Here is a 27,981-nt window from a genome sequence, read left to right on the forward strand (position 1 = left end):
CAACATTTTTACAACTTCAATAAAAGCAGTCCAACAAGAGACAATAACAGGCTTCAAAAATATTTTCTTTTGTCTTCACGTCTAACAAACCCTCCCCAACAAAAACGCACTGATCCCACCCTGCCACGTCAGCCCCAGTCTGAGCCCAAAAATTATTTACATCTCTATTTGCATTTAAATAAGTCCCCTCTCTGTCTGTCCTGTTTCCGTTTGCCTCAGGGCTGTCAGTCATTGTACGGTTTGGTTTTAAAGCACAGCCGGTCGCCCAGCGCAGTGGTGATTATCTTTTCATACTGACGATGCGCGGCGGATGTGCTGATGACTTTCTTGATGCGCTTAATGGTGCGCAGCAAGGTTTTTGGCGCGTCCCGTGAGTGCAGCTGTCGCACGCTGTGTTTCAGAGCTGTGGAGAGGTCCATGCTGACGTTTCGGCTCTTCCAGAGATGGAGCAGCTGAGCTACGTGGCGTTGTTTCGGGCAAGAGAGCGCCAGCGCCCGCACTGACTCCTCACTCAACTTCTCACCAGGCAGAGAGTCCGCCAGCAGCAGCAGGTCCCCCAGAGTCACGTTCTTCAGACCAGCGCAGCGCGACACCTTTCGCTCACATTTGGTCAAACCTGGAGAGAAAAAAATGAAGTTTTATGTGCCGTTTTATGAGCCACATTCACAGAGGCAGACTTGACGTACATTATATGGTCAAAAGTGTCAGGACACCTGACCATGAGCTTGTTGGACACCACCATTTCAAAAGCATTGGTATAAATAAGGAGTTGTCTTTACTTTGCTATAACAGTCTCTTCTCTTATTTTGGAGAGGTTTGACACAATATTTTTAAGTTTGCCCACTGGTGACCTGCCTAACCTGCCTGATTTACAATCAACGTTCCAATTTGTCCCAAGAATTTCAGTGCCATTGAGGTCAGGGCTATGTCCAGGTGCTGAAGTACCATGTTATTATAGTCCTCTATTTGTGCACAGGGTCAATTGGTGTCTACATACTTTTGCCCAAAAAGTAGCTATTTTTGTGTGGCTTTTTTGCATTCTGGTGATGAATAGATGGGACGTAACATGCAAAAGGTTGAGAGGCTTTGCTCTAAAATGTTCATATGACTGAAATCCATCATATTTATGGAGCAGTTCGATTCACTTCTAAACAGAAGTGGAAAAGAACCTTCTGGTTTGGTGTGACCACAATTCATGATTCATGTGCTTAACCACTTCTACCACTTCTATAAATTAACTATTAAATGTGGTTCGATACGGATCACATGATGCTCCATCCGGTGCTAGGACCTCCGGTGTAAAAGGAAATCCTTTTAATTTGTGATAATGCTTTTCTAAATCCTTTCATAAACAGAACGTTTGTCAGTTCACAGAACAGCGTGTGCATTTGGGGTAGCACATTCCTCTAAAAGTTTGTGGGTTGGAATTAACGCGAATCTTCGCCAAGTGCGCTCAAAACAGGTCGACCTCAGACTTTGCTCATGACTTTTCTGCAATGCTTTTTCATATTTCTTATGGTTAACTTGTAATGTGAAGCAGCACTGATTAGCTAGCTAGCTAAAGCCAAACCAGAACATAATCTCAGATCAGTGCAGCTTTAGTAATGACGTTCATTTGGCCCTCTGAAGATACACTATATGGAGAAGTATTAACACACCATTTCTTATATTAAAATTCATGTCCACTTTGCAGCAGTTTAAGGAAGGCCTTTTTCTGTTCTAGCATGACCGTGCCCCATGAAATAACACAGCCCGGACCTCAGCCCCACTGAACAGCTTTTGAATGAATGTGCACAAATTCCAACAGACATACTCCAAAGTCTTGTGAGAAGCTCATATAAAGGTCACTATTTTAATACCATTTCTTTTAAAACTGGGATGTCCAGCAAGCTCATGGTCAGGTGTCCAAATACCCGTGGCCCTGTAGTGAATGTGGTCCTCTGAAATAAAATGCACTGAATTTAACACAATTAGTTGGCAGCAGATATGACCAGGTTGAAGACCTGACTGACTTTTATATAGACCAAATCATCATGATCAGATATGTGGGTTGAAGTATTTCTAAAACAGCAAGGGGCTTCACAGGTAGGCGTGGTGAGTACCCACAGACAGTGGTCAGAGGAGGGACAAGTCCCAATTCATTGACAGGTTGTTGATTGGCCAAAACTCATTGATGCCAGAGGACACAAAGGCTATGGTGTCTGGTCCGGATCAACAGAAAAGCTACTGTAGATCAACTGCGAATCATTTTAATCTGTGTACGGGGCTGAGTAGTCATGGGCCAAAGTGTCCATGCCAACTCCTGCCCTCTGGGCACACAGGCATTGGAACTGAACATTGGAGCAATGGAAGAAGGATGACCGGTCCAACGAGTCCTGTTTGCTCCAAAACCATATGGACAGCCAAGCACATGTGCATAAAAAACTCCGGACTGATTTCAAAAATGAACGCTGAAGATGCTTGCATGACTAAAATCCTATTGAACACTTACGATGGATTTTAAAATTAGGAGTCCATCAAAAGGACCCTCTGAACCTTGGGAAAATGATTATATGCCAAAAGAAATGGGTCAGAACTATAATCTACCAATCTGTTGTGGTGGGCTTGAGAATTAAACTGCTGTGCTACCTGAGCACCTATTTAGAATTCATGTCAAAAAGAAAGTCTGTGTGAGATGTTGGATGACGGAACCTTGGATGATGTTGTGGAGCTTGCCCTTGTCCTTGTTCTGCTCTCTCCAGAGGCGCAGCAGATATGGTGCCTGCTGTTCGGGGTTGCATGTCTTTTTCAGCCGCTCCACACTCTTCCAGTCCACTTTACGACCTGGTAGGCTCTCCAGCAATTGCTCCAGTGGGACTGAGGCGAGAGAAGGTGATGACAGGAACTGGAATATGGCCTCCTCACATAAAGAGACATCTAAAAGTGTAGGAAAGATACCGAAAAAATATTACAACATTTGTTACATGGTCACTGACAAAACCTTATTTCTGATTGGTTGACGACTTTGCATACTCTGCCACAGATTGGCTCAAAAATGTCCTGCTAGAACAGTATTTTTTTTCTTTTTTTTTCTTTCAGCTGCTCCCATATTTAGGCGTCACTACAACAGATCTTGTTCGTATACCACATTATTATGGCAGATGCCCTTTCTGATGCAAACCTCCTAATTATATCTGGGCTTGGGACAGGCACTGAGAATACACTGACAAATACACATCCCAAGGGCTAGGCTGTTTTGGCCATCCCCAGCCCCCTCGGACATTAGCCAGTCAGGTCCGTGCAGATGCCCATCAGGCCCAGAGCACCGCTGAGATTGGAACCATGGATCTCAGCAGTAGTGGGCTAGCAAACTTTACCACGGCACCACCCAGGCTTTTGTGGGACTGGTCAATTCCTGTGTCCTGTGGGTTTATCTGGGTACTCCGGATTCCTCCCATCTCCCAAAAACATGCAGAAGATGTACTGGTTGATTTGATTTACATTAATGAATGTGCCCAGTGTTTTAAGTGGTGCCTGACCCACTGCAAGCCCGACCAGAATGAAGCAGTTGATGACAATGAATTAATAATCAATGAATGCACTGATGCATTTTTGGGCAGTGAGTGAAATGGTTGGATTGTTATTTTTAAAGACACTGCAATAATATGAAGCATAAATTCTGAACTTTTTTGATGACCCCTGTCACTATTTGGCGGAACTCTGGGGGTACACACCCGCATGTCAGAAATCGGCAATTTACAGTGTACCAGTGTTCCCATTTTGTACTAAATGACCCCAAGTGCATTATGCTTTACAGATGCATCAGTATTACTGGTTTGCATGACCATGGCTGCACTGATCACACCCCTTTCATTTTTAAAGATTCAGATCCAAAATGTTGCTGCGTCGACCCAAGATGAACAATTAATAAATTGGCCTGGACAGCATGTATAAAAATACGTGCAAATGGAGAAACGTGAGCTTTCCTGGCGAGCTCACAGTCTCCTTTCACTCACAGACTGTTTAGCTGATCAATCAGCATTGTCAGATGAGCAACGGAAACCAGAACCCAACATTCCTAAGAGTTGATCTCTCAGCTGAGTCACTAGTCTTGAATGTTCAGAGCCATGCAGCTTTGACAAAAAAGGAAATGGAGGCACGATGAAATAGCATGGAACACCAATACAGCTCCAAATATGTGAACTGCCGTTACTACACATTGTTCTAATTAGACTTTGGAATCAGTTTGTGAATGTGGAGTGAATGTGCTGCTCGTTAGTGAAAGATCTAGCGCAGGGTCATTCAGAGGACCCCAGGCTCTGTCTCTGGTGGAGTATTCTCTTGTCTGGTTGCATTTTCACACTTAACCTCAGACTAGAACTGTGGTTTTAGGAACGGAATTATTTGTATGATGGTTTATTTATGGATTTGATCAGTGCTGTACTCGATCCAGTCCATGAATTGGCTGCTTTTTAAACTGCACCCTACTGTACTTAATAGTGTATCTAATTAGTGCACTACTAATAGTATAGTTACACACAATGAATGTAGGCAGGCAGCCAGGCAGCATTGTTAACCTTGGGAAAGGATCCAAAAAGAGAATACTGCATCAAATGGTAAGCCTGTTTATGAAACACTCATGTCAAAAATGTTGTTTGCATATTAAAATTAGAGATGTTGTTTCACTTGTGTCATGGATTAAACATCGCTAGCATTAAACAGTGCAGGTTACAAAAAACACTTGGCGTAGCTGTGCTCCTTCTCAGCTTATTGTTGCAACTACTTTTTAACTTTGTGGCAACAGTTTAGGAAAGGCCCTTTCCTGTTCCAGAATGACTTTGCCCCATGTCAGATGCACTCCTGGTGAATGACTGTTTTGTATGACCACCCCTCCACCCATGTATCCTAGTTTTCGTATTGTGATATCATGAACCTTAGCTGTCTGTAATCATTCAGATGTTTTTTTCTACCCTTGTGACATCATAGATGATTTTTACTGACCCCTTCGGAGAATAAAAGCAGGTTGGCCACTCCTGGGTAGACCAAGTTTCCTTGATTTAAGTATAATGGCTCTCATGATGATACAGTGGAGTCCCGGAGTCTTAGTAACTATGTTTTCGGAGAGATATATTTACAAATCTTTTTCTCTAGCTTTCCTTTAAGCCCTTATTCCGGGTCCTTTCTGTGTGGAGTTTGCATGTTCTCCCCGTGTCTGAGTGCGTTTCCTCCGGGAGCTCCAGTTTCCTCCCACAGTCCAAAGACATACAAGTGAGGTGAACTGGAGATCAGTAAAGATGTACAATCCCAAATCTGCTGGGACAAAAGCTGGGGCAGTATGGACAATGCAAGTTTAAAAAATAAATGATGGATGAATGTATATTAATAAATGAAACTAAGTTGACCAGACAAAACATGAAATATCTGGGGTTCATACTGTCTGCAATTAAAATTTAATTCAATGTAAATGTAAGAAACTCTGTGTTTTCTATTTGCATTTTCCATACTGTCCCAGCTTTTTCTGATTTGGGGTTGTTATTATAAATATTGGGTGAGCATCAGCACTGGCTTTATAAGACCTCATGAGTTCTGTTTTGCTGTAAAGTCTGGAGGGAGATTCCAACCAATAAATCTCATTAATGTACTATCAGTAATACTAATAATAGTAAGAATTCACCCGGAAGCAATAACAGACCACAAATGGATACTGATAGAACATTTCCAAGTTAGGTAAATGATTCGTTTTCATTTACTCATGGTGGCTTTCCCCAGCATGCTATTCCAGCGAAGAAATGCAAAGTGTGTGACTCATACTGAGTAACGTGTGTCAGAGTATAACAAAAGTAAAGGAAAGAGAAAGTGCGATTCGGACCACCGTACATGAACAATGACGCCGAAACAGTCCTACACTCTGATTCAACTCCTTATATTAACCTGAGGATATGACAGAGCAGAGTAAACAATCACTCACGGCATCAAAGGGCCAAAACGAAAGTGCTGAATAGCATAAATTTTTCTAAAAATTTAGGCATGGCATTGTTAGCCATTGCAAAAGATTTGGGACAGTAGGTAAAATGCTAATTCAAATAAAATGCAGTGATTTGTAAGCTGTCTGTACAGTATATAAACTGCAAAAAGACAAAGTTTTTTCTGAACACATTTCATTTCATTTTACCAGCTACTTTTCCTGATCAGGATGGTGGGCCTAGCTCGCCTGGGAAAAATAGACGCAAGGCAGAAATACTCTGGAGGGCGCCAATCCATTGCAGGGCTTCAACCATGATACCCCTCCTCAGTGTCCTTAGTGTCCTCAGTTCCCAAACAGTTACAGAGCATTAAGGAAAGGTAATAGTGGTAAACTATTCATTTGAGTTAGCTGTAGTAAAACTAAGGTTGTCAGTTCAGGCCCCTCAATGTTGCCAAAATGCCATTTTTGGGCCCCTAGCTACCCGCAACTGCTCAATCTGTATTCAGTCAGAATTGTAAGTCGCTTTAGATAAAAGCGTCTGCTGAATGTTGCAAATGTAAATGGAAACATGCCCCTGTGAATTGAATGAATGGTGATTGAATAAATGAATAATAGATAGTATTTAGTGAATCAAAGATCAGAGAGATGTCATCTAGCAGCTAACACATAGATGGCAAGGCGATGTGTGGACTCACCAGCTTGGCATTCTGTCTGTTTCTTAGAGCAGTCAAAGGTGTTTTCAGACTCGCAGAGGGCATCCTGAGTGGCAGTGCCCACTCTTAGGGTTTTCATGCCCAGCTTTGAGCAGTCACGGTGGGGAATGCAGCGCTCAGTGCCTGATGTCATGCTGGAGAAAAAACCCAGTGGGCATTTCTCACATATGGTATCACTGTCGGGTGTGCCTGCAACACACACATAGACATACATGCATAAATTTTCAATGATACACATACACACACGCTATGACCAAAAGCTGGACACCCTACTAAAAATGGCATTAAGTGTCCTCTGTGTGATCTTTTTAGCTTAAACAACTGCCACTTTTCTGAGAAATCTTCTCACAATACTTTGAAGTATGTCTGTGGGAATTTGTACCCTTCAGTCAAAAGAGCATTTGCATGGCTGGGTACTGATGTTGGTCAAGAAAGCCTTAATTGGTGTTCCAGTTCATTCCAAAGCTGTTCAGTAGGGCTGAGATCAGGGTTCTGTGCAGGACACTGGAGTTTCTTTAAACCAAGCATTTCTTCATGTATTTATGTCTTTATAGAGCTTGTTTTGCACAGGAACACAGTCATGCTGGAACAGGGAAGGGCCTTCCCTAAACTGTTGCTGCAAAGTTGGAAGCTTATTATTTTCTGTACATAATTGATTTGTTACACCTCTTAGCATTACCTGTGGCTGAAACACATGGATTCAATAAATAAAAGGGGTGTCCCAAAACCTTTGTTCATGTAGTGTACACACACACACAATCAGTATTTTTTACAAAATATTTCTTTCAATAAATAAAGGTAAATAAGGTAGCTTTGAAACAGCAGTATGGAATCTGGGAACTTCTAGACTGTTATTGACAGTTTGGGGTCTAAAATGCAAATACATGCAGCCAGTTATCTAAACGGTTCAGCAGCACCAGGTGGGCCAAGCACTTGACTTCCTCTTTTCAAGCGGATCAAATCCAACAGCTTCATTTGTTCTGATCCTTTTCACCAGCTCTGTGGTTTATGGGAAAAAAACGGAACATGCCGACACCTGTCGGAGTTTCCACTATGAATAAAAACTCTCTGATCAGATAAAAAAAGCAAATCGGTTCATCAGATCTTCAGAACATTAGATCATTTCAGATACTTATCACTGAATAAAAATGATATAAGAAGAGTGATTGAATAAACTAAAGAAATATCCAGTTTGGTAAATATGTAGATTTATATTTATAAATGTTAAAATTAAATTATTTAATTGCTGTTTTTAATTTGATATTTGTATTGAAATAATCTATAATCTAATTTATATATAATATAATAAAATAATCTAATTTATAGATATGGTCTATAAAACAATATTACAAATATTAATAGTATAAAACAAAGGATAAAATCATAGATTTCTTTAAGCACCTTTAAGTTTTATTTTAATTTACTACTCTAGGCACAATTGCAATAAAAAATTTTTTGCCTTTTGTTATTTGTAAATATTCTTTTACAATTTTATGACAAAATGAAATAATAGAAAAAATTTATTCTATTTAATTCTATCGTAGTTAAACTGTTATCGCAGTTAATAATTATTTCTTTAAATAAAAGTGTAAAAATTAAATACACACCAACAGTACCTACATTTTTTAAATTTTTGACTAATTATACAAGCACAGAATTATTGTATTCCTAATTACAGGAGACACTAAATTGCCCTATAGGTTAATGGGTGTGTGTATGTGTGTCTGCCCTGCGATGAACTGGCGTCCAGGGTGTTACCGTGTGCCTTGCGCCCATTGAAATAGCTGGGATAGGCTCCAGCACCCCCTCCCCCCACACGACCCTAATTGGATAAGCGGTTAAGAAAGTGAGTGAGTGAGTAATTACTTCATTTCACTTCTTTGTCATTAGCCACTATGCAGGATTGGCCCCTACCACTGCCCCCAAAGATCACACACATATCCAATCATGTCTGTGTAAACGCCTGGCTGGCTGATAGCACAGCTGAGATTTAAACCCAGATCTCAGCAGTGATGGGCTGGCATAATAGGCAGCTGCACCACCCATACATCTTGTTAGTAATTATATTTATTATTATTATTCTACAAAATAAATCCTGTAGAAAAGTCACAATGAATTAATGTGATTAGTGTTTTTCCTGTAAAGGTCAGCGGGCAAAGCTATACAGAATGATATCAGGTACTAAAACAGTTCTGCCTTCAGAGATCTCTGTCGCCATCTGATGGAGCAAGATATTTTACACCAGCTGTATCAGACGACTGGTCTGGAAATGTGGGAAAATGAAATGTAAATATTGAAGCACTTAAACTTTTAAAAGAATTCATTTTATCCTGCATGTTATCCTACATCTCCGTGCAGAGTGTTTGGCTGGAGAAATGCACCTCTGTATAAAAACTGAATCCAGAAAGAAGGAAAGGAAACTGATCACAAGTGAGATAAAGTATCCCAAAGAAATTCAAGGCTACTCACTAAAGGCCCCCCCCACCGCCCCCCCCCCCCCCCCCCCCCTCCGCCCCCATCCCTGGCTGGTGTGGTCTTGCCCGGGTGGGGAATCCTGCAGCCCATCCCGCTGTGACCAAAACATAAGTCTGTCCGTCAGAAAAGCCGCAGATTGTTGGAAGAGGCGATCACTCTCTGTACCCTTCCTATGAAAACACACAGCCAACAGCCTGATCACCACCAGCCCGAGCAAACCCAAAACAAACCTCAAACAAACCCAAAACAAACACAGAGCAGATCTGCAGACAGGTTCGGAGGGATTCGCCCTTCTCTGCTGTGGCTGACACAAAGTGGAAAATTGGATTTAGCCAGGCAAGAGGCATTGTGGGTACATTTAGACTTTGAAGGTGATCCAGTAACTAAAAGCTGACAATCAGAATTTCAGTGACAAGGTTAAGCTTTCCACAAATTGAACAACTGTGTTGACAGACTTGAAGTTTAGTGGGCGTTAAGTTTGAAGTATGTTATTCATTACCGCTGACAAAAAGGATCAGATTTTAGCAAACACTGAAGCACCCCGAGACAGGGTTAAGCCAACCAGTTTCTTTCTGAGAAGCATCTGTTATAGCCGACTGAAAGATGTGGTTAATGACGGACGTCTCTAGTTAGGCCGATGTCATTAGTAAGGCGTCTCTGCTCAAGCTGTCATATTATTATGTCATATTATTTGAGGAAAGAGAGAAAGTAATTTCTGTACGCATTTATTTCTGTAAATAGCTTCAAGATGTTTGGCTGCTGTCAAATAAGGAGTCACAAGAGCAAATCATTCTGGTCCACGGATTCTTAAACCCTCTTAATTTTATCTGGGCTTGGGACTGACACTAAGAGCGCACTGACAAGTGCACGCCACAATGGCCAGGCTGTTCGGGTGTTGTCTCCCTTCAGACGTAGCCGATCATGTCTGTGTAGACACCTAACTGGACGACAGCACCACTGAGATTTGAACCCTGGATTTCAGAAATAGTGGACTTGCATGATTTACCACTGTGCCACCTGAGTGCCAATTGAAACGATAATTATTGTCCAAAAAAGAAAAAAAAACTCTTTCATACTCCTGACAAAATCTGATAGATGATTTATTTGGTGGGACGTTCTAGAATGTCACTTAACTTTGCGGCTGGTAATTTCTCTGTGGCCATATAAATAGGGCTAGTTTGACCACAACATTAGCAAAATACATAGAACAATGGTCTACTTGCCAAGGTTAGGAAGAAAACCCAAACTGTCACCCAAGAACTGTAACCCAGGAACCACTAAGAAACGGGTCTGTTATAAAAAGAAGCTGCAGCCGCTCAGGTGGCACAGCAGTAAAACACGATAGCACACCAGAGCTGACATTTCGGTTAGAAACTCATTGGTTAGAAACTCAGCTCTGCTGTCCAGCTAGGCTGGGCAGCTACACAAACAATGATTGGATGTTGTTCATACAGGGTAGGAAGCTGGGTAGGGACTCCTCATAACTGATGCAATTACAACCTCTGCTGGGTGGTTGATAATCGAGGGATAATGAGGATCAGGGTGTTGCTCTCTGTACACAAAGATGGTCCGCATGTGAACTCGCCTTGTGCAGTAGAATAGAAGCAGTCGGCTACTGCACATATGTCGGAGGGGCATGTGACAGTCTCGCTCACCTCAATCAGAAGTGCGGATCAGTATCACTAAAGAGGAAGCGTAATGCATTTGGGTAATTGGATACGACTAGATTGGGAGGGAAAAAAAGTTGCTACAACATGACCAACACTGTTCGCAGCCACATAAGCTCTATAAAGCTCTATATTGTCATTGTTTTAGAGGTTGTTGTGTGATAAAGAACCTTGATTTATCCTACTGTCAAACCTATTGGAGTTCATTTACTTATTGTCTGTTTAACCACCAGTTTATCCAATTCAGGGTCCTGGACCCTGGACAGGTCACCAGTCAGAAGGCAAACACTTGTTTCTACACTCACTGTCCATTTTATCAGCTCCACTTACCATATAGAATCACTTTGTAGTTCTACAATTACTGACTGTAGTTCATCTGTTTCTCTGCATGCTTTGTTAGCCCCCTTCACCCTGTTGTTCAATGGTCAGGACCGCCACAGGACCACTACAGAGCAGGTATTATTTGGGTGGTGGATCATACTCAGCACTGCAGTGACACTAACATGGTGGTGGTGTGTTAGTGTGTGTTGTGCTGGTATGAGTGGATCAGACACAGCAGCGCTGCTGGAGTTTTTAAATACCGTGTCCACTCACTGTCCACTCTATTAGACACTCCTACCTAGTTGGTCCACCTTGTAGATGTAAAGTCAGAGACGATCGCTCATCTATTGCTGATGTTTGAGTTGGTCATTCTCTAGACCTTCATCAGTGATCACAGGATGCTGCCCACGGGGCGCTGTTGGCTGGATATTTTTGGTTGGTGGACTATTCTCAGTCCAGCAGTGACAGTGAGGTGTTTAAAAACTCCAGCAGCGTTGCTGTGTCTTATCCACTCATACCAGCACAACATACACTAACACACTGCAGTGCTGAGAGCGATCCACCACCCAAATAATACCTGCTCTGTAGTGGTCCTGGGAGAGTCCTGACCATTAAAGAACAGGGTGAAAGGGGGCTAACAAAGCATGCAGAGAAACATATGGACTACTGTCAGTAATTGTAGAACTACAAAGTGCTTCTATATGGTAAGTGGAGCTGATAAAATGGACAGTGAGTGTAGAAACAAGGAGGTGGTTTTAATGTTATGGCTGATCGGTGTATAGTAGCTCCAATTACTGGCGCTCCAGAAGGAAACCCATGTAGACACAGGGAGAATATGTAAACTCCACACAGAAAGGACCTGGCCTGCTCCACCAGGGAATCAAACTCAGGACCTTCTTGATATGAGATGACAGTGCTACCCACCGAGACACCTATTTGGAAAAGATAAGGAACTCTAAAACTACATCATTATAGACAATTCCAAGATCATTAAAGAAACAGACAGTTTTAGGGTAGGAATGTATGATAAGCAGTGGACAGTTATTCTGTACATGTTGGTCTAGGTGGTATTTGATTGGCACTATGAAAATAAAACCTGTTATTGTAATTATAAATATTATTACCTAGTATAGCAACACCAGAGCCTGGTGGACAGGTGGTGTGTGGTATGCAGAACTCCACAGCCAGGTGGTACCCAGGTACACACTCACAGACACGATCAAGTGTAGCGTTACACTCCCTCTTGACGACCTGTCTCTCCTTGCAGACTGTGGTGCAGTGTTGACAGCTCTCGCCCCAGTGCCAGTGCTCAGCGAAGAGCCTCTCGGGGCACGGCGTGCACACAGTGGGTGAGAATGACGTGCAGTGGCGCTCCACGGCTGTACCCGGTGGGCACTGATCACACAGTAGGAGCTCGGACGTCACGGCGTCATGGTGCTGGTATTTGGGTGTATTATCTTGGTAGGCCCAGGCAAATGATACGACAAAGAACTGCAGAGAGGAAAAGAATTATGGGAAACAGATTTAGATGAACAGTAAGCTACCATGCTACCATGAAATTCAAATGTTAAAATCAACCACTGGCTCCCAATGCCAGACCCAGCAAATGTTATTTGTACTGCTTTGCATATCATAGCAGCACTTGCCATTTACAGGTACAGCTAATCGGAAATATTCACCACCTTGCCTTAAAAGGTATTATGGTGATGAGTACAGAATTGAATGAAAATCTACAACATGAGGTCTTAATAAACGAGGATACATATGAGCATTTCTGAGACCATAATTCGACATTATTTTGGGTTGAAATGAAACATCTCGTGACAAATTATTCAGCTCCCAGCCTCAGTACTTGGTGGAACATCCTTTTGACTTGATACCCTTTAATAAGTGATTATCCTCTAATAAGTGCTAACAAGCTTGTGCCACCTCTGTAGTAAAATCTTCGCCTAATCATCTGGTGCAAAAGCAGGCCTGGCAGATTTGATGTGGAGGAACTCCAGTAGCCTGCATAGACAGGAGATGAACTGGAACATCTACATCAATGTCTGGCCTAACAAATGCTCTTTAGACACTGACATTTACATTTTTGGCATTTACCATACGCTTCTATCCAAAGTGACTTACAGTACTGTGACAGTATATTGTCTAAGCAATCGAGGGTTAGGGGCCCAACATTGGCAACCTGGCGGTGGTGGGGCTTAAACCAGTGACCCTTTGTACCTTAACCACTAGGCTACAACTGCCCTGATTAGGTACAAATGACAATCCAGAATGTTGTGGAAAACCTTCTCGGAAGAGTAGAAGCTGTTATAGGCACAGTGTTGCATTTCCGTGGTTTTAGATGATCCATCAAACAAGCTCATGATCAGGTGTCCACATATTTTTGGTCACACAGTTTCATTATATGATCGTATAACACATACCTTTAATTCAGTGCTATTAAATGCTGTGGCAGTTTGTTTGTTATAATTCCTCTTTTTTAGTGTGGAATTTCTTTGCCTCTTATTGGTCAAAGAGTTGATTGACTTGATTGTAAGTGCATTTTGAACAGCCTTGGAATGAACATGATTGAATGAAATAGGTGATTGATAATGATAGAAGGAAAATAAATTAATAAATGTTGTTTATTTTAAGGGGAACCGGAGGTAAACAGCAGGGTAACATGTTACAACCACTGCAGTAATCAAAGGAAAGGCCCAAACCCTGGCTTTCTGAAGCTGTTCACTGCTGTTTACAACCTGCAGTACCATCGTGCAATGCTATACAATTAGCATAATTTGGTGGTTTATATGATTATAAAACAAAACCAGTAGTTGATGCTGGTTGTTAAGACTTATGTAATGTGTAGTTGTCTCTATGGGACACCGTAAGCCATTGCCGTTGCCAGCATGACCCACAACACAAAAGAAATGTCCAGATGTTCCAAATGGACTTCCCCATGAACCACATTTTGCTAATGTGGCTGCGATTTGGATTTCCACCCGAAGGCTTGGCTTGGCTTGGCTCCGTATCCAGACCGATCTTTGTCCAGTGCAGCAGGTGGTGCGATCCATGAAATCATTACTTCGTCTTTTAGTAGGGGGAATGCCAGCCCCATGTCAATCTGATGCTCACAGGACCAACGAACTTTTAGCCTCTGAGGAAAAGCTGCCATCAGGCGACGCAGAGCACAGCGCTATAAACCAAAATTACATGCTAGCATGGGGCTTCTGGTTGCTGTAATTACACGATTGGGAAGATCTAAAGGAAACTTCGCGATGGGTGACTTCTGTGGCCTGAAGCCAGGTTCGAACCCTCGATGTTGAGGTATGTAGGGTTTACTTTGGCCTGATGTCGTTCCACTGAGGAACTGTAGTGCAGAGTTTCTTTCGTGTTCGTTTGATCAATCAGGCTTAGTGTTTACACAGACTTGCTGATTGAAGTGGTCCAATAAGCCCATGTTCAAACGCTGGTGCGTCCCGTCAACCACACTTTCCATTTTATTGTAACCATGAACTGTTTTTACACTTAAATATGCATAAGTGAGTCATCATAAAATGGAACTATTTTAAATTCCTAATGTCTTTTGTGAATGGGAGGCTCCAACCCGGAATGCCGGCCTCCAGAAAGTTCTACCACATTGTCCATCTCGGGACATGGAGTCCTTGTCTTTTTCTTTTGATTATTAGCCCTGCTGAAGTTTCTGCTCTTAAAGTTTTTGGGTCTGACCGGGTCAACACAGAAGCACAGAAGGTAGTGTCGCCGCCACACAGCTCCAGCCACTTAGGTTCGGGTCAATCTGTGGGTGATATTCTTTCAAAAAGGTCCCAGAAACAAGAAACACAAAGTAGGCCTACATAAGTTCAAAGTTCAATCTCTATCTTAGCTTTGTGTTCAGGGTCACAGTCAAGCTGTAACAAGAAAGGGCCTTCCCAAAACTGCTGCAGAAGAAATCTATTTTATACTCCTACAGCAATAACACCTGATTTACACTATATGGCCAACAGTAACTGGACACCTGACAATGAGCTTGTTGGATATCCTATTTTAGAAACAAATGCTATTAAAACAGAGTAACCCCTGTGTGATCTCTTCAGACAGAACAACAGCCACTCTTCCAAAAAGGCTTTGCACAAGACTTTGACGTGTGTCTTTGGGAATTTGTGCCCATTTAGTGAAAAGAGCATTAGTATGGCTGGGCACTGATGTTGGTCAAGAAAGCCTCAGTTGATTTTCCAGTTCATTCCAAAGCTGCTTATTTGGGCTGAGGCCAGGACACTGGTCTTTTAAATCAAGATTTTCTTTATGTCTTACTTCCATAAACTGTTGATGCAAAGTTGGAAGCATATCATTTCCTGTATATAATTAATGTAATACACCTGTTAGTAATTGTTGAGGCTAAAACACATGAATCCAATGATTAGAAAGGGTTTCCCAATACTTGTCCATTTAGTGTGGTTGTATGAGTGTCCACGCACTTTTAACCATATAATTTAGAAGGTCTTTCACGTGTTGGTAAAGTATCACGTACTGCAGGTGTAAATGATGCAGGGTCAGGAAATTACTGGTAAGGTTTATAAGAAATGTCTGAAACTGTTGAAATTGTGGTGAAATTCTGTGTATATTTTGCCTAATGAAATAAAAACTGTTTCTAACCGAACTTTTTTAAACACTCAATATTTAATAATATTGAGTAATGATATAAGAGTATGTGCAGTTCATTCTGGGCTACACTGACCAAAACAGTCAAATAAATAATATATTTTCTCTCTTTACAGTACAAAAAACAAAAACACAAAAGGAAAAAAATTCAAAACAAACAATATGATGGGCACTCGGGTGGCACAGAGGTCTGTTACGCTACCACCCAACTGCTGAGATTCAATAGCAATCTTAGCAGGTGCTTTTGGCCAGCTGGGAGTTTACACAGAGATGGCTATGTCTGAAACCCCACAAACGATTGCCACCCTGCCATGCACCCAGTGTTTCAGAAGAAACAGGATCCACCAGGATAAATCAGTGGTCAAAAATAAGAATAAAATGAACTGAAATGAACAAAAAGGCCAGTGAACCCATGTTCACGCTTCACAAACAAATCCAGACATCAAATTTGCTTTGCTTTAACAAATGATTCCAGGAAAAAAAAAAGCGCCATGGCTCCGGGTCATTCCGAGAAAAAGCAAACAAGGGAAACAGTGGAACTGGCTCATCCAACCCGTATTCTTCAAAAAAACGTAAATATAGGATTTATTAACTACTTCTACAAGAAGAAGTGGACGTGGGGGCAAGTATGGGTAGTGCCAGTATCTATTACCATGTTATGACTGATATATAAATAATAAATAAAAACAATATTATTATTTAGCTAGAATTAATTTCTATAATTAATCTCTATAATTTATTATTTCTAAAAACGTTAATTGATCGTGTTGTTTAAAGTATAAATCTTCAGTTAAAGTTAAAGTAAATTCAGCTTTATGAAGAAAGCTTCGAGTACTAGTTAAAATCATTTTTAAAAACAATTAGCGCAGCCACTGGGACACAATACAACACTTTAAGGTGCACAGGTCAGTAGCTGTGACTAAAATTTTCATGAATTATCTAGATCTAAACTCAAAACAAAAGTTTAGAGCTCAAAGTTTGATGCGCTAGCCCGAAAATCTTTGTACAGGAGGTAAAAGTGTATTATGGTGATTGGAGCTAAATGTTGTGCTGTTACCCACAAACTATGAGAGAACTACAGTGCATCAAAACACATTTAAGAGAATCAAATGGTATCAATTAAATTTGTTTTCAGGACTGAAAGTGAAAACTACATTTCCCAGTTGGTATACCTAGTACCATGTGCTGGCCAACAGCACAAAGGTCTTGTCCCTCTACTTTTTTATCTCCTGGTATTTATTGCACTGGTTTTGTCTGCACTGTGTATACTATATCATTCACACTTGTGTTCTGTGTTGCACCATGTTCCTGGAGAAACGTAGTTTCGTTTTAATATGCGCTTGTATGACACACCACTTGAACTTGAACCTGCTGCTAACCCTAGAAACCGTTTTCCTTAGGCAGCAATAAACAATAGTTAGAGTAAATAAATGTTTTAGATCATGACAAAGCTTCACTAAAATAAATATATTTTGTTTTGACAAAATAATTCACTCTAATAATTAACTTGTATTTTAATAGAGCTTAAACAAAGGCACAAGGGAGCAGAATCACTTTCTACCTTGCCTTTCATTTTAACGTTCGCCTATTTGCTCCCAGTAAAGTCGTCCCCAATTCCTCCTAGTGGAACCTTGCCCATGACATTGCCTCTGATACGGGTGCATTTGCTAGCTGCATCTTTTTCGCCTGGCAGGCAATGGAGTCTAACAGAGAACTGCATCATGTATGGACAGACATGCTATGCTCTCACATTAAAAAATCTCTCCAGAATCAATCAACACACACTATCAGATTCCGCTCTTGAACCAGACCATGATCCAGACATGAAATCTTGATACATTTCCCATTAACCTCTGCCTGTGCTTTTTATGCTCAGGTAACAGTTTTCATATCTTTAGCAGAGAAGATTAAATATTTAAAATATGTTGATCATGCTGCATAGTCAGTGAGGTGAAACGGACATTAGTCAGAAGTCAAATGCATAAGTGCTAAATGCTAAATTTCTAGCCTCTGTGTTCATTATCTCTTGCTGAAAGAATGGATTTTATTAGTGTGTTACAATAGCGCAGTCTGTCCTTCTCATATAAATAGATCGCTATAAACACTACCATAAATTTGACTTTTTCCAAAACACTTGGTTACATTTTGTCCCTGTAGGCCATCAGTCTTTCACAAGGGTGTCAGAATTATTTCTTCACACAAGACACATCACTCTACAGGATATGATGTAAAATGTATCAATGGAAATCAGAGCAGCACCCATTGAACTTTGGATTGATTAGGAGTGTTAAGACTGGATTAGACACCAAATATGTCCTGATTGTGATTCACTGCTTGTATGCAGGCGGGGAGACCAAAAAGTCTCAAAAGCAAGCCTAATCATAATCACAGTCACATTACCTGCTACTAAAGCTTTGACTTTTCACCAAAATGAAGGGGCACCTGGTACAGATTAAAAGAAACCTGAATGAGTCACTCCAAACCTCAGTAAAAGGCGCCACAAAGGTGGAATTAATGGGACAGAAAAAGTGAAAATCAAAATAAGGTGCTCTCCATGTCTGGGTGGCCTGACTTAAAAATCGGTATGCTCATTATAAAACCATCAACATTCCTCGTGAATTACAGAACGGAGTTGGCTAAAATCGATTACAGTAAGCGCAGTCATAACGAGTCTATAATCATTCTTATTCACAGCATTCATTCCATCTGTTCCAAATATAAGTAGACATAACACTATTAAACAGCGCGAAAAATTGTGAATCAACAAAACAGTCCTGATTAAATGGTTCCTTCATTGCACATGGCACAAGGTTTTATTTTTAAATATGAATCACTTTAGTCTCAGGATGTTATTTTTCATAATTAATTATGCAAACCACTCAAACATTACCGGTTCATTGCAGGCATGAGTTTTCCTCATTGTTAAATATAGTTACAGTAGTATTCAGGATAAATGTGTGTTTTTCAGAAGCAGAGCTACACTGATCTGCCATAACATTAAAACAACCTTCTTTCTACACTCACTGTCCATTTTATCAGCTCCACTTACCATATAGAAGCACTTTGTAGTTCTACAATTATTGGCTGTAGTCCATCTCTTTCTCTACATACATTTTTAGCCTGCTTTCACCCTGTTCTTCAATGGTCAGGACCGCCACAGGACCACTACAGAGCAGGTATTATTTAGATGGTGGATCATTCTCAGCACTGCAGTGACACTGACATGGTGGTGGTGTGTTAGTGTGTGTTGTGCTGGTATGAGTGGATTAGACACAGCAGTGCTGCTGGAGTTTTTAAATACTGTGTCCACTCACCATCCACTCTATTAGACACTCCTACCTAGTTGGTCCACCTTGTAGATGTAAAGTCAGAGACGGTCGCTCATCTATTGCTGATGTTTGAGTTGGTCATCTTCTAGACCTTCATCAGTGGTTACAGGACGCTGCCCACAGGGCGCTGTTGGCTGGATATTTTTGGTTGGTGGACTATTCTCAGTCCAGCAGTGACAGTAAGGTGTTTAAAAACTCCAGCAGCATTGCTGTGTCTTATCCACTTATACCAGCACAACACACACGAACACCCCCCAACCCCCCCACCATGTCAGTGTCACTGCAGTGCTGAGAATGACCCACCACCCAAATAATACCTGTTCTCTAATGGTCCTGGGAGAGTCCTGACCATTGAAGAACAGCATGTAAGAGGGCTAACAAAGCATGCAGAGACAGATGAACTACAGTCAGTAATTGTAGCACTACAAAGTGCTTATATATGGTAAGCGGAGCTGATAAAATGGACAATGTGTGTAGAAACAAGGAGGTGGTTTTAACGTTATGACTGATCGGTGTGGACTGTCTTGTCAGTACTGATGCAAACATTGGTGCCTAGTAAACATCTGTAAAAAAAATCTGCATCTGTCTGTCAGAAAGCATAAATTGGAAAAGATGTTTGTCTTTAAGCAAGTTTAAGAAATAATAATCAGGGGTATTGGTAGCATAGCGGTTTGTTTACTGATCGGAAGTTCACAAGTTTAAGCCTCACCACCCCTGAGCAGGGTCCATAACCCTCAGTTGCTTGCACTGTATTCGGTCACTACTGTAGGAATAAAAACGCCTGCTAAATGCTGTACAATACTAAAAAAAATCAAGCAGCCCAGTCAAGGTTTGATCTTGACGTTGAATTCTGATCACATTGACATTCATGGCTGAACACCACCCGTCTGAAAAGGTCAAAATGACTTCACTGTGTTATGCAAAATGATTTGCAAATTAAGACCGCACAAAAATGTCAGCTAGCTGTACTAGCTGCCACATGTGGCCCATGTTTGCACTAAACAAAAGGCATTAATACTAATGACATGCTGACAGCACATTTTCTGGTCTGTCAGATCCTTTAAGAAGCATTCATCCCACAAACCCTCGTCCACAAATCCCAGGTTAAGACCATGTGAATAATGTTTGGGGATGAATATTTTTTAGTGAATTGTATTTAAAATTCCTTCCTACAGCCAGACTGTTGCAAACAGTTTAGTTCTGGTCGGACTCCCTCACCACGCCATTCCATATAGGCACGTACTATTTTTTATCTCTCTCTGCCCACGGCTCTTCTGTGTGAATAGTGTTAAGGTGCGTTCCCTCGCGGCTGTTTGTCACCTGCCAGGTGGGCTCAGAAAGACAATGGCCTTCAGAAGCTACGTTGCCCGATCTGTCACAAAAGAGGAAGTCGTTGCACTGCACTTCCTTTAAGGTTTATTTGTTCCTTTTTGGATGAAAATTACAAGCTTGTATTATTAAATGCCAATGTTACAACAGTAGAATTTTTTAAAAGGTTTCTTTTGTTAGACCTGGTGGGTAAAATAACATAAAGAAAAACAGTAGTGTAGGGGGGAAGGTGATGGGGGGTGAAGGACAACACAACAGGTTCAGGGAAGTTCACGCATTTCCACCTGCTCATGATAACGACCTGATAACAATCCATGCACGTTACAACTAAATTCCCGCTCTCACAAGTTCACGATCCCACAGTGCGAACCCACATGGAGATCCACTATCAAGTGGAAAGTTGTGCTGCATCTGGATTATCCCTGTTATCTGATAGCGTGAAAACAAGGACACATGCAAATTAGACATGCAAAACTCAGCACAGAGAAGCTCTTCTTCATGCTAGAGTAAAAACACTGCGTACGGTCACCAAAACAACTGGACATGCAGCTGCAAATGACAGCCGCACTGCAGGATCAAAAAAGGTTCACAGGTAATAAGAGCTAATACATTATGTCAATCAAATCTGCTGTTGAACTGTAATCATTTACTCAATTAATTAATTACTACAAAAAGATTTACATAAAAGACAGAAATTAGTATTTTTTTAAACAAGAATGAACACTGTATGGCCTGAACAAACAGATGTGGACACCTTGTTGGACGTTCCATTTCAAAACCATCAGAATTTATATGGGGTCGCCTCCTAACTTTGGAGCAATATCAGCCTCGGATACTCTGATAAGGCTTTCCACAAGTGTTTGGAGTGTGTCTCTGAGAATTTAAACCCAGTGGTTAAAGAAAGAATTTGTTAAGTCAGGTACTGATGTTGGACGAGAAGGTCGAGCCAGCAATCAAAGGTCCAATTGAGTTCAGTGCTCTGTGCAGGCCACTGGAGTGTCAAATGTCAAGTGCCCTTCCCTTTCCAGCATGACAAGAGAGTGCCCCTGATGTCAGACAACTTCATCATTCAAACAATCAGAGTGCATTAAATTGATGTACAGAAAAAACTAAGCTAGTTACTTAGCCTGTAATTAAACAACCCCAAAAACTACCACAGCTACAACACCACAACCACAAACTTACTGAATCATTTTTATAACTCAGTCTAAGAAATTACATTATGTGAGATTCACAAACCTCAAACCTTTTAAGGTTCCACATTAGCAAAAGTTTAATGCACACGAATGCTAGCTTGGTAAGCAGTGCAAAATCTGGACCCCTAAGTAATAGAAAAAAATGACTTATAGGCAACAAATGTATGGTAATATTACAAAATCAGGTGCACCCTATGGTGCATCTTCTTTTCCCAAGATTATAAAGTTCTTATACACACTGTGAAAATGATTGAGAGTGAAGGCAAACATTATCCAGATTTAAACATCAGTTAAACTAAGATTTCCTTCTTGAAAAATCAACCAACATCTGTCTAAACAGAACAGATCTGAGAGCATTCAAAATTCTGGGTTTGCTATGTTAGCTTCTTCATAATAAAAAAATAATGCTGAATATCTACTGCTTTAATATCATGATTGTGTATAACATCAAGGGAAAATAGAACCTGGACATTTTTACCTCAGTGTACCATCAATCACAAAGGATAATGGATTTAATTTAAAGATTTGGCAACCCAGAGAAAATGACAGTAGACAGTAAACATCATTCAATCCAGTCTAGGCTGTAAATAGTGCAGTTCAAACATAGACAAAAACGCATTGGCAAAATACACCATGAAAAAAGCTGCATGGCCTAATAGACTATATGGACAAAAGTACTGGGACACCTTGTTTTAATTATAAAATGAATGTGTTTCTGTCACAGCAATTATATATATATAATTAAAAAAACAATTATATAAAGAAATGAATATTACATTTTCAGCATTTAGCAGATGCTTTTATCCAAAGCGACTTACAGTACTGTGACAATATACAGTCTAAGCAATTGAGGGTTAAGGGCCTTGCTCAAGGGCCCAACAGTGGCAACCTGGCAGTGGTGAGGCTTGAACCGGCAACCTTCTAATTACTGGACCAGTATCTTAACCACTAGGCTACAACTGGCCTTTATGCAACGGAAAGGTCTATAAAAACATTAAGAAAAGCTTGTTTTAAAGAAACTCCAACGTTCTGCACAGATCCTGCTTCAGCACCACTGAACAGCTTTAGAATGACCCGGAACATCAATCAAGGCTTTCTGGAACAACATCAGTGCCCAGCCAAATAAATGATATTTGAACTAAATAGGTACAAATTCCCACAGACATAGATTAAAGTATTGTGAGAAGCCTTCTCAGAAGAGTGGTTGTTCTGGGTGAAATAGACACAGCTAGAGGTCATTCTATTTTAATATTATTTGTTTTTTAAATGGGATCTTTGGCCATACGGCGTATGTTCAAAAGCTTTTATGAAAATGCATTAGCGCACGTTAATCATTTATTCGTTTTAATAAAGCTCCAGTGGTCCATCTGTTGCTGTTCATATTGGGGTTGAGCTGCTGCTGCCACATGCATGATGACTATCAGCACATTTGTTCAAGTGCTGAGTGCAAATAAATGACAATGTAGAGTGTGTAACGAACACACAGGTAGTGGATAACATCATATTACACATTTAAAAATATATAATCTCTTATTGGTTCTTCTGCTTTTTCATGACTGCATGTATAAATGAAATTTGAGTTCATTTCTTATCAAATCCTATTTAATTTTTTATAGTTATTTAATTAGACTGTAAGTGAAAGTGGCTGTTTTTAAATGGATTTAAAATGTGGTACCACTGCTCACGTCTTCTTTGGAAACATGTTGTGTATGCCTAATTTGTTGACATATTGCCTGAGGGGTCTGTTCACACCAGGCTCCTTTTTTAACCGTTATCTGCTATTTTACATCTAGCCTTGTGTGAGATGGCTGCAGGGTCAAAGTTTAAAGTTTCCCGTTTTAAAGCTTGAAAAAAAGCACAATAATGTGGGTCAGAGTCCTGGCAAAGAGCTGATATTAAACATAGTGGATGAGAGATGTTTTAAATGAAATGTTTGGAACCAAACTGGACTTTCAATCGTGATGTCTTGTAAGTTATCCAGCTAGCATGGGTGTGCATGGGTTGGTTTTTATCAAATGAGCTAAAATCAAATTGACATGATGGCTGCTAATCCAGCACTGTAAATGGTTATTCAAACAGATACCTTGTAAAGCCAAAAGTTTGATTGTTTTGTTTTCTGAGTTAGTGTTTTAGCAACACATTGCTTAAGTGCATCAATATCAATGAAATAAAATATGATATATAAAATATACAATAAAAAAAATGATATGGCATCGGGGAAGACCTGTACCTGCACGGCTGTACCCTTGCAAAAATAGTAGTCCATCAATCAGGAGGAATAGTGGAGACATCAGTGCCTGACCTGACCAATTCACAGACAAACTTCAAAATCTTGTGGAAAGCCTTCCCAAAATAGTTCCTATCATAGCTTAAAGGGGATCAGTATACATACAATATACAGCCAAACATAGTTGGACGCCTGACCATGAGCTTGTTGGACATCCCATTCCAAAAAGAAATGGTATTTAAATAAAGTGATTTACAAGTTCTCACAAGATTTTAAAGTATATCTGTGGAAACTTGGGCCCATTCATTCATTCAGAGTGTTTGTATGGTTGGCACTGATGTTGGTCAAGAAAGCCTCAATCATGTTCAGTTTATTCCAAAGCTGTTCAGTGGGGTTGAGGTCAGTTTCTTTGAACCAAGCTTTTCTTCATGTCTTTATAGACTTTGCTTTGTGCATAGGGACACAATATTTCACTGTAGTTGTTAATGTTACTTCTACATTGTAGGTATTAAATACACTGATGTAAACACCAAAACAGTATTCTAATAATTTGAGCTGAAGGATGTAACTGATGTAAACACCAAAGTAATATTCTAATAATTTGAGCTGAAGGATGTAACTGATGTAAACACCAAAGTAATATTCTAATAATTTGAGCTGAAGGATGTAACTGATGTAAACACCAAAGTAATATTCTAATAACTGCAGCTGAAGGATGTAACTGATGTAAACACCAAAGTAATATTCTAATAACTGCAGCTGAAGGATGTAACTGATGTAAACACCAAAGTAATATTCTAATAACTGCAGCTGAAGGATGTAACTGATGTAAACACCAAAACAGTATTCTAATAATTTAAGCTGAAGGATGTAACTGATGTAAACACCAAAGTAATATTCTAATAACTGCAGCTGAAGGATGTAACTGATGTAAACACCAAAGTAATATTCTAATAACTGCAGCTGAAGGATGTAACTGATGTAAACACCAAAGTAATATTCTAATAACTGCAGCTGAAGGATGTAACTGATGTAAACACCAAAGTAATATTCTAATAACTGCAGCTGAAGGATGTAACTGATGTAAACACCAAAGTAATATTCTAATAACTGCAGCTGAAAGATGTAACTGATGTAAACACCAAAGTAATATTCTAATAACTGCAGCTGAAGGATGTAACTGATGTAAACACCAAAGTAATATTCTAATAATGGTAGCTGAAGGATGTAACTGATGTAAACACCAAAGTAATATTCTAATAACTGCAGCTGAAGGATGTAACTGATGTAAACACCAAAGTAATATTCTAATAACTGCAGCTGAAGGATGTAACTGATGTAAACACCAAAGTAATATTCTAATAACTGCAGCTGAAGGATGTAACTGATGTAAACACCAAAGTAATATTCTAATAACTGCAGCTGAAGGATGTAACTGATGTAAACAACGAAGTAATATTCTAATAACTGCAGCTGAAGGATGTAACTGATGTAAACACCAAAGTAATATTCTAATAATTGTTGCTGAAGGATGTAACCAGTGTAAACGACAAAGCAATATTCTAATAACTGCAGCTGAAGGATGTGCCTGGCCAGGCAGATCCGATCCGTAAACTCACTCACTGAACCTAGGGGCAATTTGGAGATGCCAATTAAGGTGGAAGGAAACCAAGAGGACCATGAGGAAACCCACACAAACAGTGACAGGATACAACTGCTGAACCCATATTTTCAGGATCCCCATTTCTGTGCAGCACACACTATGCCAGATGTTCTATCTTGTCTCCTGTTAATACAAGGATTTTGGTGTTAAGTCAACACTGTAAGGGCAAATCCAACACTAATAGGAATAAAACATCAGAACCTTGTTCCTTACTAACACTGTCTGATGCAGAGAGGCTTACCATCCATTCTTTGCTTTACTGAGACGGGACTTTGTAATGCGGTTCCTGTCTGATGTCTCAGTCGTGTGCATACAGAGCACAAGATTTGGTATGAAACATTAGTGTATTCATGGAAAAGCACCTGACTACCTCAATGCCCCCCTTGAATCCTAAAAGTCTAGTCACAACCTCAGGTCAAACATAAGCCACCTTCTTCAACTGCCCACAACCAAACTTGATATGATGGGTCATCACGCTTTTAGCTCAGTTGACCCACGCCTCTGTAATGGCCTTTTTGACCATCTGAGAGTTCTACAAACACTAAGTTCTTTTAAAACTGGCCTAAAGACGTTAGTATTCCGAGGGAAAAACTTACAGCAGAACAGTTTTCCACTTTATATGTGTTCATATTTAGTAAATTGTACTTTTTACATCCTGAACAATGGGTGCACATTAAGATCAAATCGAAATAAAATGTAAATAAAAGGTATGCTATATACACCGATCTGCCATAACATTAAAACCACCACCTTGTTTCTACACTCACTGTCCATTTAATCAGCTCCCCTTACCATATAGAAGCACTTTGTAGTTCTACAATTACTGACTGTAGTCCATCTGTTACTCTACATAGCCTGCTTTTTAGCCTGCTTTCACCCTGTTCTTTAATGGTCGGGACCCCCACAGGGCCATCACAGAGCAGGTATTATTTAGGTGGTGGATCATTCTCAGCACTGCAGTGACACTGACATGGTGGTGGTGTGTTAGTGTGTGTTGTGCTGGTATGAGTGGATCAGACACAGCAGCGCTGCTGGAGTTTTGAAACACCTCACGGTCACTGCTGGACTGAGAATAGTCCACCAACCAAAAATATATCCAGCCAACAGCGCCCCGTGGGCAGCGTCCTGTGACCACTGATGAAGATCTAGAAGGTGACCAACTCAAACAGCAGCAAAAGATGAGTAATTGTCTCTGACTTTACATCTACAAGGTGGACCAACTAGGTAGGAGTGTCTAATAGAGTGGACAGTGGGTGGACACAGTATTTAAAAACTCCAGCAGCGCTGCTGTGTCTGATCCACTCATACCAGCACTCAACACACACTAACACACCACGACCATGTCAGTGTCACTGCAGTGCTGAGAATGATCCACCACCTAAATAATACCTGCTCTGTGATGGTCCTGGGAGAGTCCTGACCATTGAAGAACAGGGTGACAGCAGGCGAAAAAGGTATGTAGAGAAATAGATGGACTACAGTCAGTAATTGTAGAACTACAAAGTGCTTCTATATGGTAAGTGGAGCTGATAAAATGGACAGTGAGTGTTTTTAAGTTATGGCTGATCGGTGTATAAACTGTATTACTGTGTAAATACAACAGTCCAACACCTTTGTGTTGTGTAAGTTGCACATTATTTGCTGGAGGTGTTGATGCAACACTATAAAAAGAGTAAATTCAACATGTCAGTAAACTCCACACTGTGTTCATGATTTCATTTCTTTTTTATCAATCGCTTTATCCTAGTCAGGGTCACAGCGGGTCTGGTTTCACCCTGGACATGCCGCCAATCCATTGCAGGGCTTTGGTGACTTCAGATATAGCCGATCATGTCTGTGTAGATGCCTGGCTGGCTGAGTGCACCTCTGAGGTTCGAACCCAGATCTCAGCAGTGGTGGGCTAGTATGACAGATGTTAAATAGCCTAAATAGAATGATGTATTAGTAAACTTATTGCTATATTTACATTTACAGCATTTTGCAGACACTTATCCAAAGCAATGTACAATTGTGACAGCATTTATTGCAAGCAATTAAATGTTAAGAGCCCAACAGTGGTAGCCTGGAGATGGAAGGGCTTAAACCAGCAACCTTCAGATTACTGGTCCAGTATCTTAACCACTGAACTACCACTACCCTGTAGACCACGTGCTGTGGGTGTTAACTCGACACCTAAATTTAACACTTTAAATGTTGTTCGTTTCACCTGCGCGATGCGTCTTTACAAATGCTCAGCTTTTACGCTGCACAGCACGTGCGCTTAAGTCCCTAAATATGAACCACATAACACCCCACCCCACCCCCGGTACATCATCATTATCATCACCACAGTAATATAATATATAATATTCTTATGCACTTACCATGCGGAGTTTGACGGCAGTCCGGGGCTGCATGTCGCGCGCGCTCATTCTCTCTCTCTCTCTCTCTCTCTCTCAGTGTCTCTCTCTCTGTATCACCGCGCGCTCTCAGA

General features: G+C 40.6%; 1 protein-coding gene across 1 annotated transcript; it reads right to left on the bottom strand.

The window, feature by feature from the left end:
- Positions 1 to 5: 5 nt before the first annotated feature.
- Positions 6 to 27,972, bottom strand: LOC134310266 (tumor necrosis factor receptor superfamily member 11B-like). The gene is made up of 5 exons (XM_062991816.1): positions 27,872 to 27,972; positions 12,245 to 12,611; positions 6,640 to 6,846; positions 2,692 to 2,916; positions 6 to 616 (listed from the first exon to the last, which is right to left on the bottom strand). The coding sequence occupies exons 1-5, from the start codon at positions 27,917 to 27,919 to the stop codon at positions 225 to 227; spliced, it is 1,239 nt and encodes a 412-aa protein (XP_062847886.1). The 5' UTR covers positions 27,920 to 27,972; the 3' UTR covers positions 6 to 224.
- Between the last annotated feature and the right edge of the window lie 9 nt (positions 27,973 to 27,981).

This window comes from Trichomycterus rosablanca, chromosome 3, assembly GCF_030014385.1.
Source record: "Trichomycterus rosablanca isolate fTriRos1 chromosome 3, fTriRos1.hap1, whole genome shotgun sequence".
NCBI classification, from domain to species: Eukaryota; Metazoa; Chordata; class Actinopteri; order Siluriformes; family Trichomycteridae; genus Trichomycterus; species Trichomycterus rosablanca.

Coding starts and splice junctions, on each gene's coding strand:
- LOC134310266 (XM_062991816.1), bottom strand. CDS start 27,919: ATGAGCGCGCGCGACATGCAGCCCCGGACTGCCGTCAAACTCCGCATG. Junction 6,847..12,244: donor CTCTGGTGTTGCTATACTAG/GTAATAATATTT, acceptor TGTGTGTTGCAG/GCACACCCGACAGTGATACC. Junction 617..2,691: donor GCTCCACAACATCATCCAAG/GTTCCGTCATCC, acceptor TTTTCTCTCCAG/GTTTGACCAAATGTGAGCGA.